This window comes from Amia ocellicauda, chromosome 23 (assembly GCF_036373705.1).
Source record: "Amia ocellicauda isolate fAmiCal2 chromosome 23, fAmiCal2.hap1, whole genome shotgun sequence".
Taxonomy (NCBI): domain Eukaryota; kingdom Metazoa; phylum Chordata; class Actinopteri; order Amiiformes; family Amiidae; genus Amia; species Amia ocellicauda.
In genome coordinates, this window is record NC_089872.1 from 8,933,772 (window position 1) to 8,956,279 (window position 22,508).

At 43.1% G+C, this 22,508-nt stretch overlaps 2 protein-coding genes across 3 annotated transcripts; both read left to right on the forward strand.

Moving 5' to 3' along the window:
* The first annotated feature begins 2,686 nt into the window (after nt 1-2,686).
* LOC136719181 (M protein, serotype 6-like) lies at nt 2,687-10,704 on the forward strand. 2 transcript variants are annotated; one of them, XR_010805371.1, is made up of 6 exons: nt 2,687-5,613; nt 5,962-6,077; nt 6,258-6,412; nt 6,803-7,127; nt 7,593-7,937; nt 8,532-10,704. XR_010805371.1 is itself a non-coding variant. In XM_066697033.1 (5 exons), the coding sequence occupies exons 1-5, from the start codon at nt 5,580-5,582 to the stop codon at nt 7,851-7,853; spliced, it is 891 nt and encodes a 296-aa protein (XP_066553130.1). In that variant the 5' UTR covers nt 2,687-5,579; the 3' UTR covers nt 7,854-8,524. The 2 variants fall into 2 exon arrangements, 1 of the variants encoding a protein (XP_066553130.1); XM_066697033.1 differs by lacking the exon at nt 8,532-10,704 and having other exon boundaries at nt 7,593-8,524.
* A 9,421-nt stretch (nt 10,705-20,125) lies between these two features.
* On the forward strand, nt 20,126-21,936 carry LOC136719204 (serine/threonine-protein kinase pim-3-like). The gene is made up of 2 exons (XM_066697051.1): nt 20,126-20,165; nt 20,471-21,936. Exons 1-2 carry the CDS (start codon nt 20,163-20,165, stop codon nt 20,999-21,001), a joined length of 534 nt encoding a protein of 177 aa, XP_066553148.1. The 5' UTR covers nt 20,126-20,162; the 3' UTR covers nt 21,002-21,936.
* The last annotated feature ends 572 nt before the right edge of the window (nt 21,937-22,508 follow it).

The window sequence follows — 22,508 nt, forward strand, 5'->3', positions numbered from 1 at the left end:
CTGATCCGCAGCTGCTGTAACGTGACTGCTGCCAGTCCGCCGACCCTGGAGGAGATCCTGCTCCATCCGTGGATGGCATGAGCTGGAAACAGCTTCCTCAGCCTCGCCTCAGACACCCTGCCGAGAATAAGACTACTGTACTAGAATCATCATAATACTGGCTGTGTTTACTTAGAGAGACAGCAGTGAGAACCAATAACACATCAAAACCTGCTGCTTGTTTTGTGTGTCTATAGACACTCATTATTAGAGTTCTTAGATTTAGAGTAAACCTTGTGATTGTTCTGATCACTCTCTCGCTATTATTAACTAATTGATTTCACTTTTTAAATTATTTGTTGTGTGTTGGTTTTTAATGTGCTTAAGTTTCATTTTTTAATTGTAAAGTGCTTTGTGATTTCCTCAACATGAGAGGCATCATATCAATGTGTTTTATATTATTTTCTCCTGTGTTATGTACATCAAAATACTGTACTTAAAAAACTAAACCATTCAACCTAATGACATTTACTTGAAAAGGAACACTGAAGTAAGAATTCACCAAGTTATTCAACACCTCCCTCTGGAGGACCACGGTGACACTGCACATATACAGACAAATAGGGAACTATGGGTTTGGTTTGAGGGAAAATAATGAGTTCAATATTTCAAATACAGGCATAGATTACCTCACAATTTCCAAAAACAAATTGATCATGTTTCACATTTCAGCACGTTAAACAGAAAACAACAGAAAATAACAATGTTGAACAGCCCAGATTATTTGCTTAACATTCATGGCTACCGGATTGGAATATTCATTATTAATTATACTTTTTATTTAATCGGTGAATAAAAGTTAGTCTTGTTGTACTTTACCAGAGACCGCTTCCCATTTCATCCGTCTGTCCATCCATCCAGATTTGGACAGTTATTTTAAGCATTTTCCAAAAAACAATAATTACTAAGTGTCTGTAAAACATTGCAGAAACTGCTCCTCAACACTGATCTCTAAGAAGCACCTCTCCCATTCTGGATCTGCCCAGTCAAAAGTCAGCCCTGTTTCTATACAATGCACAGCACTTTGTCTGTGGCCACACACACCTGCTCATTTTAATTATTGTTCTTTCACGGCCACATTTTATGGATGGCAAGAATCTCGAGAGCAGGAACTGTTCACCACACAGGCTGCTCAATTACCACTTGATTCAGTATGAAGCGAGAAACTGGCAAAAATGTGTTTAAATCCTAAGGGCAGAGTGATGTCAGTAGAGCTGGTGGGGAGAAGTAGAACCCATGAGTGCAGAGGGTTATTGAGACAAGAGCACATGGTATGTAGTCAGTGTGTGTGTGTGTGTGTGTGTGTGTGTGTATATATATATATATATATATCAGTGTGTGTGTGTGTGTGTGTATACACTCACCTAAAGGATTATTAGGAACACCTGTTCAATTTCTCATTAATGCAATTATCTAACCAACCAATCACATGGCAGTTGCTTCAATGCATTTAGGGGTGTGGTCCTGGTCAAGACAATCTCCTGAACTCCAAACTGAATGTCTGAATGGGAAAGAAAGGTGATTTAAGCAATTTTGAGCGTGGCATGGTTGTTGGTGCCAGACGGGCCGGTCTGAGTATTTCACAATCTGCTCAGTTACTGGGATTTTCACGCACAACCATTTCTAGGGTTTACAAAGAATGGTGTGAAAAGGGAAAAACATCCAGTATGCAGCAGTCCTGTGGGCGAAAATGCCTTGTTGATGCTAGAGGTCAGAGGAGAATGGGCCGACTGATTCAAGCTGATAGAAGAGCAACTTTGACTGAAATAACCACTCATTACAACCGAGGTATGCAGCAAAGCATTTGTGAAGCCACAACATGTACAACCTTGAGACGGATGGGCTACAACAGCAGAAGACCCCACCGGGTACCACTCATCTCCACTACAAATAGGAAAAAGAGGCTACAATTTGCACAAGCTCACCAAAATTGGACGACTGGAAAAATGTTGCCTGGTCTGATGAGTCTCGATTTCTGTTGAGACATTCAGATGGTAGAGTCAGAATTTGGCGTAAACAGAATGAGAACATGGATCCATCATGCCTTGTTACCACTGTGCAGGCTGGTGGTGGTGGTGTAATGGTGTTGGTGATGTTCTTGGCACACTTTAGGCCCCTTAGTGCCAATTGGGCATCGTTTAAATGCCACGGCCTACCTGAGCATTGTTTCTGACCATGTCCATCCCTTTATGACCACCATGTACCCATCCTCTGATGGCTAATTCCAGCAGGATAATGCACCATGTCACAAAGGTCGAATCATTTCAAATTGGTTTCTTGAACATGACAATGAGTTCACTGTACTAAACTGGCCCCCACAGTCACCAGATCTCAACCCAATAGAGCATCTTTGGGATGTGGTGGAACGGGAGCTTCGTGCCCTGGATGTGCATCCCACAAATCTCCATCAACTGCAAGATGCTATCCTATCAATATGGGCCAACATTTCTAAAGAATGCTTTCAGCACCTTGTTGAATCAATGCCATGTAGAATTAAGGCAGTTCTGAAGGCGAAAGGGGGTCAAACACAGTATTAGTATGGTGTTCCTAATAATCCTTTAGGTGAGTGTATATATATATATATATATATATATATATATATATATATATATATATATAATCAGTGTGTGTGTGTGTGTGTGTGACAGTTGTGTGCAAGAGTTTAAGTGTCAGTTCTAGTGTTACCCCTTTGTACATCGTGGCTGTGGCTGACAACAGTCAACAATAAATCATATTCTTATTAGGAATAAATGTGCCTCCTGTGTGAACTGTGCGGAGCTGAGGGTAGGCCTACGCTACTGGATTTTAACCCCCGTCATAATGCTGCGACTTGGAGAGACAAATATTGCCTGAGGTGGTACGCGCTGTAAAGAGCTTGAGACAGATTAAGACGACATTGTTTCATAACAATTTAAATCAAATATATGTATTAAAACTATCTGGCGGACTAGCAGTATCAAATGTGCTGTAATGATCAATAAGTTAGTTGAAAGTCTATGCGTGTCTCACCTGCTGAAAGACTCGGCTTGTTTGCTCGTCAGCGGGTGAAGAGATCGAACTCAATTCCGTCCAATCCGCTGCTCGCTCACTGACATGTGACTCTGCGCAGCCGCAGTCACAAGCACATGGATGCGCTGCAATACACTGAGCTGAGATAATGCAGCTGGATACGTTCAATATTTACCCCTGAATATGATGTTTGTGGAACAAATTAAAATTACCTGTGGAACTAGAAATATTCATGTAAATGTAAACTTAATCATAGATTTGTTGGAGTTATTTTTTACAGTGTAGTTTCTATAGGAAGCTGCTTAGTTACAACCATGTAGCCGGAATTATCGATAAAAAGGGCTGAGATTAAAGAGCTGAACAGACTACAACTGCCGAGGCTAACTGGATGATTTAATTAAAGGCTGTTTTGGACCCGTGTAGGACATTAAGAAGTATCGATCTCAATCAAACGAGAGTAAAGTGATCAGGTTTTATTTATGTCGCTGCTGAATTGAATACGTACTGTATCTGTTATGTGTGGTTTATTATAGCGCTGTTTGTGTTCAGCACAGCTTAAGTAGTGATTTCCAAAAGATGACACTCTTTTGTCAGTGACCTCATTGTTTGTGATTAAAAGCTTGTGATGAAATGTGCGTGGCCAATTGACGGGATACCTTCTGCTCCATGTAAGAAGTGTTTTTTAAACCAGTAGTGTACATTGCAGCTCCGATCCTCGTTAAAGCCAGACAGTCATGTCGGTGTTTGTGGCACAGGACCTGCACACACAACATCACTGAAATCACACGTGTGTAAAACTTCAAAACAACAATAACAACAGAGAATCGCATTCATTTATAGTTCTTTAAAAGATCTATTTGAATCTAAAAAGTGTATTTCAAATGCTCCTTTTAAAGTCTGGATCTTAAGTCGGAAACTTTATAAATATGAAACCATTTGCACATCCGTGTTTTAAATATGTATTTTATTCAGTTTGTGTTGTGTATTTATTATTACTACGTTTATTTTGCATTTGTGTAGTAACTAGTGCTAGTGTTTGGTTGAACAATAAAACTGAAGACTCCTGTACTTTTTCAGAAAGCGGATCAAAGCCCCTGAATGCCGCGATTCTGTCTGTTCTCCACAACCCGGATTTTATAGCGCCCTACACACCCAATCGCACGTCTGTCTATTTACAAACGCTCATTTCATTCGGCCTCATGAGACATTTGAGCCACCGTCCCTCTGCCAGCTTCAGTCAGTGAAAGAGCGCAAATTGAAGACGTTTTCCAAGGTAATAAAATCCGTCTCTCTCCCATTTTAACTGGCATTGGCATGACAGCTAGAGGTGGAGGGGCCCCTAAACTGAGCTTTGATTGGGGCCCCAAAATGGACAGACACGGCCCTGGGGATGATGGCCTTGTTGGCTGTGTCTGGGGGGATGCAGCTGTAGTTTCGGACAATCCCTGCAGCGCTGACCAGTAGCTGCGCATTGAGCAGCGGCTCGGATGCTGGATGACCCGCAATGGACTCGGGTTTGTATTCAGTGCTCTTGAAGCGCCGCGCCGTTGCGATGCTGTAGCAGCTCTGTAAAGCAGTCTCTCAGCGGGAAACTGGCTCTGCCTCTGTGCGGAGAAGTGGCTCTGCTGGTCCGCGTCCAGAGCCGAGCAATGCGAGGAGAGCTCGCCTCCGAGGGCCGCAGCGTCTGTGCGCTTCTAGAGCAGGAGAGCCGGCCTGTCCGTGGAGCCACACTCTTCAGGCTGCTAGTACCGATGATCGTGTCTGATATTGTAATGGCAGTCTCTCAGTGCCACTGCTCAATCAATATGCGGGTAGATTATATATGAGGGGATGAGGCGACAAAATATTCCCACACGGGCCCGCAGTGGGCCAGCGATAGAATGAGTGCACGCAAATCACTGACTGGGTGGGACTAATCAAGCATTTCATTCATATTGCTATGTGTAAGTATGAAAACGGGAGATGCAGAAATGGATTTTGGGTTAGTATATAGCATAGGCAGTATATTGTTAGCATCCTAAAATGAGTGTTAAAACAGATTGTGCATCAGGTTGCTAATGCAAGACGCTCAGCCTCGGTCAGCACTAGTGTTGCCCAAGACAGGAACACACTATCGCCCTCTACTGACCTTATCTGTACTACAACTCCCTTTTATTTCTTGTGCATGCATTTACAGATTTACATTTCTATTATTACGCTTTAAAACAAAGTATTTTTGAATTGCAAACACCATAATCATTTTTAAACCCCTTGTAATGTGTGCAAATCGAGCCTTGGATTAAGATGTTTGGAAAATAACAACAATTAAAATGGTGTTTTATATAAACCATTCACTGCTTCTTCATTTGAAACAACTGCTGTAATTCGCTTTTTGCCGGTGCGCTCTAGAACAGTGTACAGTAACATTCTTGTGCCTCCGAGGCTTCCGTCCAGTGGCGTTGTCAACGAGACCAGCCTCTCATTAAACCAGCGGGATGGGCTTATGACGTCACAATTGGACCCAAGTTCTATATTTCAGGTCACGTTGCATTATGGTCATTTTCCTTGAAGATAAGCTACGAGAAGGTAATGCCTTTTATTCTCCTGTAAATATAACCTGTGGTTTTCAATGTATTATTTATTAAATGTATCTAAATTAAAACATATCCATAGAACATATGTATATGCTACCAGTGTGAGACAATTGAAAAACACTGTTCTATTTCAATAGGACATATGTATAGACATTTAGTCTCTGTTAAAGTCCTAAACAATTGTACAGACATAGATAAATAAATACCTAACAATGTGTACTAGTAGGTCTACAAGTACTATTGAGAATAATGTCCATGTGATTGACATATTTTAGATGTGACAATAGTTTCACCAGTTTAGATACCAATGTTTTTGCTGATGGAAGTTGGTTTCTTGCAGAGAGCTCTGATTTAGAGATGGGTACCAGACAGAGAGAATCTGTTGTCAACCCAAATCTGTGGAGACGAGGAGCATCATGGATTGCGTCGGGATTCGGTGTGACGCGGACACCTTGCGTGAGTAAATCAATACATCTGTGATATTGGTGGAAGGGTCAGGTCCAGACTTTCTCTTTCTTACACCAAGACCCCACACTTTAAAGAACTGGACTGGAGACTGATCAGAGATTCAATGTCTTGAGGCTCACTTAAATGCCTAGAAGTATTTTTCCTCATTTTGCATTTGCTTTGTTTTAGCAAGGAGTTCTGAGTGGCAACTACACAGCGGTACAGCCGGTGGTGCTGGGGAAGAGGCCAGAGGACCTTCTGTCTGTGGCCTTTGTGGACCAGGTGACTGAAGAGTCATCAGCCCAGAAGATGGCCTCCATGGAGGAGGAAATTAATCAATTGAGGTTAGGGGTGAAACACATGTTTATTAATACTGTTGCTATTAATACTGTTGTGTTTTGGGGGTCAGTCATTTCCACTACTTTGCAAGTGTTTGTCCCAACGAACCCTACTGATCATCAGCCACAGGGTCACTAAAGTTTGGTCTATTGAAAGCGATGACTCCACAGCATAGATGGAAATTGATTTCTTTTTACTTTGACGTTTGCTCCAAATGACTGAAACAGAAATTAAACCAACTGTTATAAGTCACTTCTCACAGCTGCTAGATATCCCCCTTCTTGTGGTTTCTCTTCCTTGAGCAGCATGTAGAGATGTAGAGAAAATGACATATACTGTACAAGTGTTCACAGACTTCAAGCTCAGGAGATGAAACAATTTCTGGCTTCAACCAGGAAACAACTGGATGAAGTGATGAGAGACCGGGACGCTGTGGTCCAGGAGAAGGACGAACAACTTGCTTCAGCCAGGAGGGAACTGGAGGAAGTAAAGCAAGAGAGGGACGCTCTGGAGGAAGAGAAATTTGAACTCCTGGCTTCGGCCATGTGGCAACAGGAGGAGGAAGTTAAGGAAGCCGATAATGATCTGTCTCGGCAGAAGGACCAGATGCTGGCTGCAACCATGTGCGAATTGGAGGAAATGAAGGACATCCGGGACAGCCTTGAACAACTCGTAAGCAGTCTGACAGAGCAGCTGAGATCGAGCAAGCAGGAAGTAAAGGTATCCAGACTGTTATTGCCTTGGGCGGCACAAAAGGATTATGGGGCTGATGTAGTAAGAAACTGTGGCATTGACACTGGGTTTCTCAGTGCTTTCATAGTGATAGTACTGTTAAGCAAAATGATAATTAGCACCCTTACCCACATACTCATTAGATGACCCTTTCCTCAATTATTGTGCTGTAGAGCACAGTTTAATGTGGATGTACGGAAGTTAAATTTTATCACAACTTAGCATATATATGTGATAACAAATTATTATTATTATTATTATTATGATAATGATGAATTGGGAACACAATACTTTGTGTTCATTGCATTCTATTTTTTAAATTAAAGATTGTGAAGATGCTGCCACCTTGAAGAAAAGCCACAATTCCATTCTGAATCGGCAAAGAAAGTGTTCTATAAAAGCTGCCATTTTAACAAGTGACAAATATTATACAAGCATCCTTCCCTCCCCCAGTCCCTGCTGTCGGCCCGCAAGAGAGATCGGGCCGAGATGCAACAGCTGACTGCCCACCTTGAGAAGGTCCTGGACGATGAAAAATGGCACTGCAAGGACTTGGTTTCTAAGCAGCAGCAGATCCAGCAGCTGTCTGAAGACTTGCAGGAGAAGAGCAAGATCAACTGCAGGCTGGAGAAAGAACTGCAAAAGATGCAGTGTGTCGCTGCCGAGCTGCAGAAAGAGAGAGGTGGTCGGCAGGAAAACGTAAAGGAAGAGTAAAGGAAAGTCTATGAGCTGGAATTGGTCTTGAAAGGAGAGACCTCCAGCTTTGATGACCTGGAAAAGGCTGCAAAGCTCGACAAGGTATGAATGAGGCGATTCCTGCCTTTTGCCCAGTGGTTTTAGCAGGGTTGCCCAGGACTGGATTACAGAGTAGTAAATATGATCCAACAGGTCTGATCTAACTAATGATGTCCTATGCTGCCACTGACACTGTGTATTCACTGTTCCAGCTGCCTAAACCCTCAGAGCTCTCTGTCCCTCTTCTGCTGCTGTCGTTCTGAGATCCCCTGTGTGCACATGAAGCAACATATATACATACATTGCATTTTCCACCGGCTGACAACATGTGGCTTCTGTGCACCCTGCTAGCCAATAGACCGAACATGCAACCATACTTTACATAAGACAAAAGCCTTCATATAGAGGTAATACAAAACAGCAAGCTCAAACAGGAGCACACCTCAACACATCCCTGCCCAACAGCTTGGCACTGCACTTCTAAAAGGTCACGACAGGAATCCAAAGATCATACAGGAGGTGTGAGAGAGGTCTGGGCACACCAGACAATTCTGTCATGCCTTAGGCTGTGTCTTGGCAGTCTGGGTTTGCCATTTAAAAAGCGCTACGATATGAACTGCACTGTTGCTGATGGTGTGACTGATTGCTCTCCTGCAGGATGAGAGGGCTGGCAGGAGTGTGGCAGACTCCAACTAAAGTCCGAAGCTCAGAGTGCAGGATTCGTGGGAAAGTGATCAGGTGAGACTGACTTTCAACTCGGTTTGATGTCAGTTTAGGTTTACAGAGTCCTGGATAAGTGCTGGTGAAGATCTGGGAAGCCTGCAGTAAACAAAAAGCCCTCTAGCAGGAGACTTAGTATTGATCTACAGCAGGCGTCTCCAACCCTGGTCCTGGAGAGCCCCATCCAGCAGGTTTTAGGAAGGAAGGAAGCTTTGGTTTGGTAAATTCAGTAATTTAGAAACCATTGAAGCAATTATCAGAATACCTGCAGCCTCTCTGAGCAAGAGCTCCCTTGGTTTATTTGCTTAATTGATTAATAACTCACATGTGTTCCTAGTATTTATAAATTGGTGATTTAGGGTGACCTATCAGATAAACTGGATTGGGGCTCTCCAGGACCAGGGTTGGAGACCCCTGATCTACAGCTTGCCTCATTCATGGGTCAAGTGCCTTTTCGAACGGAGCACTTGGTGAGGATGGAGAAGTCTCGCGCTTCTGTCTCCCGCTTACACTGCTGAGCCATGTGTGTCCACCGCACGCTTCCTCATGCGGATGGACATGTGTGTCTGGAACTGACCACAGACGAAGAGGACACGAGGACCCCGCCTCACTCCAGATGCAATCGCCTCCATATCTTTGGGCTGTCCTTTTCCCAGAGTGATGGCAGGGCTTCAATGGCTCCAGACTTTCGGCTCCCGCTACTACTGAACCTCCTGGCAGAGCTGCAGTCCTCTTAAGACGACCTGGCAATTGCCCCTTCGCCAGGACACACTGCAGCCTTGTTGGTCGCTGTAATGCGCCACAGCGCACGTGCTCCCCACCACCTAGGGTTGGCAGTGCTCCGGGTTTGCTGGCTGCGGCTCCGCAGTGGCTCCAGAGGGTCAGCTTGAGCTCCAGGCCGGCTCCAGCAGCCCCAGCCCCAGCTCCAGCTCATTACAAATACCAAACAGAAAATAATTGAATGCTCCAGAGTCCAATGTCAGTGAGCTTTACACCACTCTAGCCGATGCTTGGCATTGTGCATGGTGATCTTAGGCTTGTGTAGCTGCTCGGCCATGGAAACCCATTTCATGAAGCTCCCAAAGAACAGTTCTTATGCTGACGCTGCTTCCAGAGGCAGTTTGGCCAAATATTGCCTGAATGAGGTGATTACTTATGCATTCAATTATTTTCTGTGTTGTATTTGTAATTAATGTATACAATTTGCAGATTATGTTTCTAACTTTGACATTACAGACATTTTCTGTGTTGATCAGCGGCACAAACTCCTGATTAAATCCATTCTGATTTCATGTTGTAACACAATGAAATGTGGAAAAGTCCAAGGGGGGTGAATACTTTTGAGAGTCACTGTATACAACTGTCAGCAATGAGTGTGGCTGAAATAGCCAAATCCACGAATTAGAAGGGGTGTCCACATACTGTTGGCCTCGTAGTGTGAAAATACCAGGCAGTCCAGAAAAATACTGGCCGGCTGGCAACCCTAATTGCCACAGACATCTTTACAGTTTTCTACTTCTTATGTTTGAATGCTTAAACAGATGTTTGCTATTAATATTTTGGTTTTGTTAAAGTTATTTTCATAAGAGATGTAAAAATGGAAATGTTATAAATAATGATCCCTTTTGTGTGGCTGTTGAGCCGGAGCAGGGGCTCTCCATCAGCTGCAGAGCCGGCCTGGAGCTGCAGCTGAATCTCTGGGGCCACTCCGGAGCCAGAGCTAGCAAAGCCGGAGCACTGCCAGCCCTAGTGCATAGTCTTCACATAAAATGATTTGAATATGTGGAAATATGCAAACCCAACAATCCCTGTCCCTTCACAGAATATGAACATTTGTAATAAGATAAAGTATTGAAACTTTATTCGATCCAATTTTGAAATAAAAGATGTTCACTTTCACATAACTCCGTAACAAATTGTTTTGATTGGTTTATTTATAACCAGGATCCCTCAAATGGGAGGTGGGTTATTGAAGATATAGAGAAGTACAATTATTTTCATTGTAAAAACTTGCACATTCTGGGATGTGTTGTTGCCATATTCAACTCTGCTATGAGAGTATAATCCAACAGGAAGCAATTACCTCACCTGTAGTGCAAGAGTCCAACATGTGAAATGATTTGTTCTGAGTTAAGACTTACACATCATATATATAAATAATATATAGACCATGGCTGTGAATGTTAAGTGATTTTTTGCAATAGCAGGACACGTATGGATATTCGGAATACAGCTTTTCCTATCAGAACCTTGGTTCAACACTAAATGTATCTTATATCTCACATTACATGTGAATACTAGAGACAAGATGAACCCAGCAGATGGTGACATTAACTCCTATATAAATGAGCAATTTAGACAATCTATAAATGATTCTAAATTCTGAATTCTGAGTCAACTGTAATTATAAGCACCACATTAATATGTGTATGAGTTATTCAGGAAGAAATAGGCTGCTACACAACAATAATTATTCAAATAACATCCATACCCGGGCTTTGGGAATCACTGAATGATGTACAAGTGTAGAACACATTGCATTGTAGGAAAAGTTGATTATTCATATGTTGGAAGGGGGCTCTTATAGATGTTGGGGCCTAAATGCTTTTTGTATAGCATTTAATGTAAACCAATAATCATGTAAAACACTAAGAAACGCTTCACAAAGAAAAATATTTACTTCAAATATTTGCTTGCTCTGAGACAGTGGTTTTCAAACCGGTCCTGGAGTACCCCCTGCCCTGCTGGTTTCTGTTCCAACCAAGGTTTTAATTGCTTAATTGAATCCTTAATTGACCTAACAAAGCAATATACCATTTGATTAAGTAATTAAGACCTAGGATGGAACAAAAACCAGTAGGGCAGGGGGTACTCCAGGACTGGTTTGAAAACCCCTGCTAAGGGACTTTCTGGCAAACTACAATGAATTAGTTACACTTCATGGTCAAACGTATATGGACATCTGCTCATCAAACATCTCATTCCAAAATCATGGGCATTCATATGGAGTTGGTCCGCCCTTTGCTGCTATAACCTCCACTCTTCTGGGAAGGCTTTCCACTAGATATGGGAACATTGGAACGGGGCCATGTTGAAAGTCACTGAGCTCTTCAGTGCGGCCCATTCTGCTGTCAATGTTTGTATATGGAGATTGTATGACTATGTGCCTGATTTTATACACCTGTCAGCAATGGGTGTGACTGAAATAGCCACATCCACTAATTAGAAGGGGTGTTCACATACTTTTGGCCATGTAGTGTTTTTATTTTCAGCAGTGTTTTTTGAATTTGAATTGCTTCTTTGATGTCTGCACTTGTTTTGGAAACAGAAAGATACATCTAAGCTCCAAAATTGAAGCAATGGCCATCAAATAAGAACATGGAACAAAATGGAAAAATACTGTCTGAGAATGATAATTATGTAAATAATCATTAATAGTTGTTCAGCTATAACACAGGACTAGTGCTGAGTAATTGTTATTGCAGCAGTTCGATTCAATTTTAGAAAATAACCCTCATTTCTATTACGCTTATCGATTCTTAAAATACCTTTGCAGCTAGATGTATATAATTATAATAGCTGAATGTGTAAAAAGTTAGGACGAGACATACAAAATAAACGAGGGCATGACAACTGATGATTGCCGCCCCGCTAAAATCGCATTGCATAAACTGATATCTTTTGCATCGTCCTATCAATGTGAAACGACTTTTTCTACACTTACACATTAAAAACAAACTGTACTGTCACGACACACAAGAGTGGAAATTGGGTCTCGGTTATCAGATTCTTCCATATCCAGTCCTGGCCAATCAGAATAGAGGATTGTCAGGTAGCAGTGTCTGTGAAAGCCGCTAGTTTCAGACCGAAATACACAGCAGTTTATATGAGGTGATAATTACGGTAAAATATATACATAAGAATAACTTGCAGCTCCATCGAGTGGTGGGAAACGAGCTCGCCAGGACTCTCTGCTGCAATATTTTGGAAACGCATTACAAAAAATACATTGAATGCGAAATAATGCAATGTGACAATTTTTGCAATTGCAAGAAGTTCTGAACTTTATTTTAAAATACTCATCTAACACAACAACTTTATTTAATACATTCGGAAACATACCTGTGCGTTCAAGTTCCAGTGAAAACAAAATACACCGATCAGCCATAACATTATGGCCACTGACAGGTGAAGTGAATAACACCGATAATCTCGTTATCATGGCACCTGTCAGTGGGTGGGATATATTAGGCAGCAAGTGAACATTTTGTCCTCAAAGTTGATGTGTTAGAAGCAGGGAAAATGTGCAAGTGTAAGGATCTGAGCGACTTTGACAAGGGCCAAATTGTGAAGGCTAGACGACTGGGTCCTCCAAAACTGCAGCTCTTGTGGGGTGTTCCTGGTCTGCAGTGGTCAGTACCGATCAAAAGTGGTCCAAGGAAGGAAAACCGGTGAACCGGCGACAGGGTTATGTGCGGCCAAGGCTCATTGGTGCACGTGGGGAGCGATAGTGGCCTGTGTGGTCCGATCCAACACACGAGCTACTATAGCTCAAACTGCTGAAAAAGTGAATGCTGGTTCTGATAGAAAGGTGTCAGAACACACAGTGCATCGCAGTTTGTTGCATATGGGGCTGCGTAGCCGCAGACCAGTCAGGGTGCCCATGCTGACCCCTGTCCACTGCCTGAAGCGCCTACAATGGGCACGTAAGCATCAGAACTGGACCACAGAGCAATGGAAGAAGGTGGCCTTGTCCGATGAATCACGAGTTCAAAATGTTGACTTGGCCTCCAAATTCCCCAGATCTCAATCCAATCGAGCATCTGTGGGATGTGCTGGACAAACAAGTCCGATCCACAGAGGCCCCACCTCGCAACTTACAGGACTTAAAGGATCTGCTGCTAACGTCTTGGTGCCAGATACCACAGCACACCTTCAGAGGTCTAGTGGAGTCCATGCCTCGACGGGTCTGGGCTGTTTTGGCGGCAAAAGGGGGACCTACACAATATTAGGCAGGTGGTCATAATGTTATGGCTGATCGGTGTATATAGCAATAGCTGGCTGTGTGTGTTTTAATAACGGTATGGTTAACATACCAGCTGTAGATTTGTGGTATATTAATTGCACTACACATATTATACACTTAACAGTGTTTTAATTTACTTTGTCGAAGTATTTCCACACAGAAATTCTCTGAGAGGAAGCCACTGGTCGCGTTCTTGTAGCGCCGCAGATTTCCACAGATCTGCGCAGATCTGCAGAATTCCAGCGATCCCATTGGGTCGCACAGATCTGTCATTGTCAGCCAATCACAGACAAGAAATAACAAATCCCACCCTTCCGTCAACCTTCATTACAGCTGCATAGATTATCCTATATATTAAATAACTAGTGAAATTGTATAAAATGGAAAGAGAGCATTACTGTATCTTCTGTAACTATGTTGATTCAGGCTCATCCGTACTAGAGTAAGAATAGGTTCATGCATAGAGAGATTCCAATGTAAAAGTTCAAATAAAATTGTGAAAAGTGAAATGCAAACAAGTTTTAAAGTATATTCATCCTTGGTAAATGTGAGGACTTTTTTTTTTTTTTAATGGTAATATAAATATGAACATGTGGGACATGGTGGGGGGGGGCGCGAGCTCTGACCCAAATGTTTCTGGGGGACACTACCCAGAAAGTTTGGGAACCAGTGTGTTAGAGTGTGACTATGTAATGGTGTGTGCAGGGCGTGTCAGCAGTAGCGGATTTGTTGAAAAAATGAAAGGGACTTGTGTTACACCTTGAAGGAGTCGGGCTCATCTCTTGCAAAACCCCTTGAGCGCCACAATTGGGTCAGAAGCGGCAACTCACAGGGACTACCCTCCATATCCTGATGAGCTGCATGAGGTGAAGGTCGAACCGGGAACCCAGGCCGCAATTCCTGGAGCGCTACACAATGAGTCCACGGGCCCCACCGACACAGAAACCTCCCACTTTTGATGGTGAGTCCAGAGCCGCACAGACCGCACAGAGCCGCTGTGACTTTAAGGAGCTCTGTCAGACTCTCTCGCTGTGATATGGGGTGGAGCGGAAAGCAGCGATCGCTAAAGTGCAGTTCAGAGTGAGGAGGACAGAGCCCGGGGAGATGCTGCAGGGATTTGCACTGGAGCTCGCATGCCTTTTTGCAATCGCGTATCCAGGCGTGGGGTCGGAGCAGTTTATCGAGGGCTCAGAAAAGGCTGATCTCCGCATCCAATTCAAACTAGAATCCCCCAGCACATTGCAAGAGGCTTTATTGGCTGCAATTCAGGTTGAGACTGTGTGTTGGACTGAGAAAAATAGCCATGCTTTAATGAAAACGTGTGTGCGGAGCTGAAAACGTGGCCACTGCTGTGCACAGAGACCACACACTTTGAAAGCCAGGCAACCGGCGGCGTGATGGCCAGTGACAACGTGAGCAGGAAGTGTGGCAGTGTGGTCAAAACCAACGCTTTCCCTATGAGACTGGGCTGTGAGACTGCTATTATGAATCGGCCTGCATTAGTCCCTATGGAGAGACATTGAAATAATAATGTGAGTTTGTGCGTGAGCCCTGACAATGACGCAGCAACACCACAAATAGGGATGATATTTTTTCTCTAGGAATCCCAACACGCAAACCACACGATTGCGGGCCCCCTGATGCCTAGTAGCAGTGTTACATTACCTCGGCTCCTTCAATGGCAATTCCCACATCCACTGGGTTGTCTGCATCGTTGGCACGTTTGTTGACAACAAGGATCTTGAGGACATGTTGTGTGAGGTCCTCTTGTATATTGGCGTCCTCTGCATCCTGAGAAAATACACTAGGTAAACTAGAGAAGAGGAAGGGAGAAAAAGGATGGGATGGCGATAGAGAAGAGGAAGATATACATTTTGTACGTGGTATTGTTTGATAAGGTCTTCCACGTTCTCACCGAGGGATATGATGAGGCCACGGATCACTAATTCTCTTCTCTTCTGCACAGTGTTGCTCTGTAACAACATATAATTACCTTTACTTCAAGCTGCAAACATGGCACAAAATGTAATCGACTGTACTGTGAGGTAATGAGCGCATACCCCATACAGCATTTCCTGGATCCCCTGCAATTTCACCCCTGCAGCACCTCCTTTCTTCTTGAATAAAGACAAAACTTTTGGCATTTAACAGTCCAGTTTCTCCATGAATGTTGACTGTAGCCGGATCGTTGTGATCCTCCTGAATTCCTCCTCAATCTGAGAGAGAGACAGAGAAAGAAAAAGACACCCAGAGAGATATTAAGGTTAAGGAACCATCTGACCCCCAATAAAAGAAATTTTAAAGAAACTGTCTGCTGTAACATTTGAAAATGATCTCAAAACAGATAGAGAAAATGTAAATATGTGAACATTTAACATGTCGAAATAGTTTTTCTCTAGCAGAAACAAAAGCAGATTTGTGTCTTGCAAATTGAACTAGCTGAAGTTGGACACCTGAAGGATAGGCTGTGTATGCAATTATAGTTTCTGCCAATTTCTCCAATATGTCTGATTTCACGCCTGGATTGTTGAGTAGTGTTCTGTTCTTTCTGTTTGCTTCATCTGCTGCCTGAACAATGAGCCCTGTGTCAAAAGCAAAGCAAGGTATTTCAAACTGAGCCGACCAAGGATGGGAACGTTGGGAGGAGGTGCTCTCTGGAGAGGACAACATTACTGTATCACGGGAGGAGCTGGAGGAGCAGGCATCTTCTGATTGCTGGGCAGAACTGGTATCAAAGCACTCTTGTAGAGTCAAAGTAACAACGGGGGGGGGGGGGGGGGGTTCAATGTAAACCACTTTGATGGTGTCTTCAGTTGCTGTCGAGGTAAAAAACTGTCCATGTACTGTAAACTGAAATCCTGGTCAAGCATAAATGTTTCTTGTACAATTGTATCAGGGACTGCAGAGGGCAAGGTAAGCTTGTGGATGTCTTGTGGATGCCCAGAAGGACCCTCAGCCTGGCAGACATTTCTGTTGTATAAAGATTCTGTAACAAGAATAATAGACACAATAGTTTTATCTACATGCATTTAACATGACATGACATTTAACATCACCTATAACCAACTTAATAAGAGTGGACCGTCAAAGGTAATACAAATTATTGATATGCATGTCCAAAATAATCAACAATATTAAAATAATATTTATCAATATTAAAATGTTACCTAATATGGCAGGAAAAAGTGGTGCTGTGCTATAATAATGAAAGGCAAACGATCGAATAAAATTAACACAAATGCAGTAGGGTATTTAAATGGAAATATAAACATTACAATTATTGGTATAAATAACATCAAAGCCCTAAGTTAGTCCCTAAGTTGTTTCTAAACGCGTACACTGCACAGTCAAAACTAATACATGAAACGAGTGTTTATTAGCAGAGTAATCATCTCAGTGTCCACTCAATGTGACTGCAGTTGTAAGAAGACACTTGTAATGCTGTACAATGTGTGCGTTTTTCAAGCACATGACAGTGGTACGTGGTGCTCCTTTAGTGGTACGCGGAGGAATCTCTGAAATATTTTCGAAACTAGGAGCGCTGGAGACGGTCTGTGGATGGGGCTCCTTCGCCTCAGACCGTCTCAAACACTCCTACAGTTTCATGGCACTGTTTAGACGCGCGTAAAAAACATATGGTGCGCGTGTGTCTACACCGTACAGAGACAAGCATTTGACATGCATTTGGTGCTTGGTAGTTCTTAGCAATGAATCCATGAAACTATCGCATCTCAAATGGCACCTTACAACCAAACACGCAGTGCTGAAAGACAAACCAGTTGATTTTTTTCTAAGAAAACGTGACGAACTGAAGCAGTCCAAGTCCACGATTCAATCCTGTGTTACACCCGTAGCCAAAGCACAGCAAGCTTCATATCCTGCCAGCCTCCGCATTGCAAAAGCCGGTACGCCACACACAATTGGTGAACAACTGTGTCTACCATCAGCCAAAGAGATGACACACATCATGTGTGGGGAGAAGGCTGCCAAACAGTTAAACTTGGTGCCACTGTGTCACGGAGAATAGGAGCCATGGCAGATGATGTTAAAAACACACTGATTGCGTGCATTAAAAGTAGTCGCTCTTATTCCATCCAGCTGGACGAGACTACTCATGTTGCACACATGGCCAATTTGCTTTTTTACGTCAGATATGAATATGATGGAGCAGCTCAGGAGGAGTTTCTGTTCTATCACTGCAGACCAGAACTACAGCCGAGCACATATTCCAGCTCCTGAAAGCGTTTGTCCAAAAGAATGGCCTCGACTGGAAAAAGTGTGTTGGAGTCTGCATGGACGGCGCCAGGGTTATGACAGGTCGCCACAGCGGAGTATCAGCTTGAATCCATGAGGTGGCGCCTGAGATGCGATGGACTCACTGCAGTATCCATCGCGAGGCCCTGGCGGTGAAGAAGATGCCCGAAGAATTGAAGTCTGTGCTGGACTCGGCTGTGAAAACTCTGAACTTCATTAAGGCCCGACCGATGCATTCTCGCCTATTCCATGTGCTCTGTGATGAGATGGGCAGCGAGCATGTCCAACTCTTGCTTCATACGGAAGTAAGGTGTCTATGAAGAAGGAAGGTGCTTTGGAGGCTCTTCAAATTGCGCAGAGAGGTCCAAATGTTCTTACAGGACAAAAGCTTCCCCATATCAGATGTTTTTGTAGATACTGTGTGGCTCAGTCAACTGGCATACTTGTCGGACATTTTCTCTCATTTAAACGAACTGAATTTGGGACTACAGGGACTCTCCATCAATGTTTTTGATGTGCAGGACAAAATCAACACAATACTGAAAAAGATGGAGTTGTTCGAAATCAAAGTCAAGGCAGGTGATGTTTCAGCTTTCCCTACTGTGGAGAGTTTTCTGTCTGACAACGACCTGACCCTTGATGATGGAGTCAGGGACAACATCGTTGCGCATCTCGTCTCGCTCAGACAGCAGTTCCGCGAATATTTCCCAGTGACAGCTGAAACGAACAACTGGATGAGAAACCCGTTCAGCATTGAAACCTCTGAAATGCCCTAGGACTTCACTGTTGGTTAGCAGGAGAGTTTAATAGAATTGTCTCGCGACTAAACATTGAAATTTGCTATCAGAAGTCACTCGTGTGTACATATCAGAATGTGTGTGTGTCTGTGTGTACGTATCAGAATGTGTGTGTGTACATATCAGAATGTGTGTGTGTGTGTGTATATATCAGAATGTGTGTGTGTGTACATATCAGAGTTTGTGTGTGTCTGTTTGTACATATCAGAGTATGTGTGTGTGTCTGTGTGTACATATCAGAATGTGTGTGTTTTTGTGTATATATATCAGAAGTGTGTGTGTGTGTATATATCAGAGTCTGTGTGTCTGAATGAAGTACAGTTGTTATTCTTAATGTTCTCACCTGCTGTGTGTGTGTCTGTGTATATATATCAGAATTGTGTGTGTGTGTATATATCAGAGTATGTGTGTGTTTGTGTGTGTGTATATGTTAACTGGATGATTGCATGGTTAGTATTCAGGTGATGATGACCTCTGGTGGTGAACAGGTGAATTGTGGATGGCAGGTGTGATAATAAGTAAGAATAACACTGATGACAGGAACCAGTGGAGGCAAAACCTCTGCTCCAATGTGATATTAAGAGTGTGGAGATGCGCTGAAGCTTGGAAGAACAAATGGGATTCCTAAAATGTGCAGATATAGTTTGGTTTTGATTTGGAAATGTATTATAAAATGTAAATCATTGAATTGCTACAAAGAATGATCTCCTGACATCACTCATTATAACTACCATTGCACTGGGCTGTAAATATTCAGCAAAACTAGGCATTTCAAAACAAGAGACTCCTTGACATGACACTTACTTCTCAAAGACCTTGTTCTCAAAAAAGGCCAATTTCCCCACTGCTGAGTGTGATCATATTCACACAACATTTTACACAACAAAACCAAACGTTTCCTTAAAGACCTGCACTGTTCCCTGCAATGCTTTACATGTTTATAAAACTATACAAGTGTGTGACATAATGAATGTCTAGTTCTTAAATCCACATCCACTGGCACATTTCTATTTCAGACAAGTTCTCAGACTTATATGAGAAGGGGGAGCTGCTAGGGGACAGGGAGTTATGGCTCGATCTCTGCTGGGATCAGGAAAGCAGACAATCTGCCAGTAAGGATCTTCACTCAATTGCTTTGCCTTCACACTTTACACTTCAGTAGGTACACAAGCAAAGAGGAACATTTCATTATATAAACATAGTTGGAGCTTAGGAAAAAAAAGAAAAAAAGATTCCAGGGCATCTCTCTATTAAAAGATATACAGTAAAGTACATTAAGAAACACATAGATCATGTTCATATAGGTTTGCCATCCCTTTTCTTCACAAGAGTAAATCCTCAATCCTAACTACAACTCAGCCCAGCTGTGCCATTAACAGTGTATGTAATAGATAACTTAATATCATGTTTTTCTGTGTCTTTCCTCTCCATTAATGCTGTCAGTTGGCAGTTAAATGCATCGATCGCAAGTCTGTAGAAAACTGGGCAACGATGGTGAGTAGGTTTCTTACCAAACAAAACACAAGCAACAGAGTCAAAGATACGAGCTTCCTCTGAAATTAAGGGACCGGAAAGGTGGCGATATTATTAAGCCATGGCAAATTTAGAAAATAAGAAATATATGATCTAAATATGATACAATGTGGATTAAGCAAAAACAAAAAACAACCCGGGCTCTGGCTCTGGTGTCTGTGTGGAGTTTGCCTGCTGTTTGTAGTTTAAACAGTGCACTTGTATGATGATGATGATCATTATAGTTATTATTTGATATATCTGCTTTCCTGCCTCTCTCTCTCCAGCCTAAGCAGAGGGACCCAGTGCCCTTGGAGGCTGCGCTCCATCAGCAGGTGTCTGCTGCCCCGTCCTGCCCCGGTGTGGTCGGACTGCTGGATTCGTTCACTGAGCCCGAGTCTTGCCTGCTGGTGCTGGAGCGGCCCGTGCCCTGCATGGACCTCTACGACTTTGTGATGCAGAAGGGCGGCCACCTAGAAGAGCCCATGACCAAGGAATGCCTACGGCAGGAGGTGCAGGCGCTTCAGCACTGCCACACCTGTGGAGTGGTCCACCGGGACCTCAAGATGGAGATCATCCTTGTGGAAACCATCAGCGACCGCCTCAAACTCATTGCCTTCAGACTGGCGAGTCGCCTGCGGGAGGGTTTCTACAGAGACCAGGCCGGTGAGCAGCGGCACACAGTTCACACACAAAAGGCAGGGATGCCACCAGAGAAATGGCTCGATGCCCTGAGATCAGTCTTTCATGGCACTTCATACGTGAAGACTGGAGATCCGCAGTGTTTTGGGATCTTATTGGAATTAAGCACGTTTTAATAACAATCATCGCTGGAATTATGATTCTTCAGAATCTTTTTGCTGCCTCACAGGGATGAGTTTACCCGTGTTTATGGAATACAAACACGCATACATGTCTGTCTAGTTAGTAAACAGTATATAAATATTCTGAATATACAGACATTTTGGCTTTCTTAGCTTAGCTATGGCAACTCGATCCACAGACTCTCTATATATTGTCGGCTCGTCCTTTAGCAGACTTTTCTTCCTAACTTGTTCTCCTAGGTACTCTTGAGTTCTTTGGCCCTGAGACAGTACGGCTTGGACTGTACCGGGGGCTTCCTGCCACAGTGTGGTCAGTGGGAGTTCTCCTGTATGTCCTGCTGTGCGGCTCATACCCTTTCTGCAATGGCCGCGCGATTAGAAAGGGAAAGCTGTCCTTCCCCAGTGGGCTCTCAAAAGGTGAGGGGTGCGGAGACAGACTTTGTTTATCTGCACGACTGACCCCATGCCGAGTGACAAGCAATATATTCACACCCTGTGAAGACACTCCCCATGGCACTGATGGGGAGTAAGTAAGAATTCACCAAGTTATTCAACACCTCCCTCTGGAGGACCACGGTGACACTGCACATATACAGACAAATAGGGAACTATGGGTTTGGTTTGAGGGAAAATAATGAGTTCAATATTTCAAATACAGGCATAGATTACCTCACAATTTCCAAAAACAAACTGATCATGTTTCACATTTCAGCAAGTTAAACAGAAAACAACAGAAAATAACAATGTTGAACAGCCCAGATTATTTGCTTAACATTCATGGCTACCGGATTGGAATATTCATTATTAATTATACTTTTTATTTAATCGGTGAATAAAAGTTAATCTTGTTGTACTTTACCAGAGACCGCTTCCCATTTCATCCGTCTGTCCATCCATCCAGATTTGGACAGTTATTTTAAGCATTTTCCAAAAAACAATAATTACTAAGTGTCTGTAAAACATTGCAGAAACTGCTCCTCAACACTGATCTCTAAGAAGCACCTCTCCCATTCTGGATCTGCCCAGTCAAAAGTCAGCCCTGTTTCTATACAATGCACAGCACTTTGTCTGTGGCCACACACACCTGCTCATTTTAATTATTGTTCTTTCACGGCCACATTTTATGGATGGCAAGAATCTCGAGAGCAGGAACTGTTCACCACACAGGCTGCTCAATTACCACTTGATTCAGTATGAAGCGAGAAACTGGCAAAAATGTGTTTAAATCCTAAGGGCAGAGTGAAGTCAGTAGAGCTGGTGGGGAGAAGTAGAACCCATGAGTGCAGAGGGTTATTGAGACAAGAGCACATGGTATGTAGTCAGTGTGTGTGTGTGTGTGTGTGTGTGTATATATATATATATATATCAGTGTGTGTGTGTGTGTATACACTCACCTAAAGGATTATTAGGAACACCTGTTCAATTTCTCATTAATGCAATTATCTAATCAACCAATCACATGGCAGTTGCTTCAATGCATTTAGGGGTGTGGTCCTGGTCA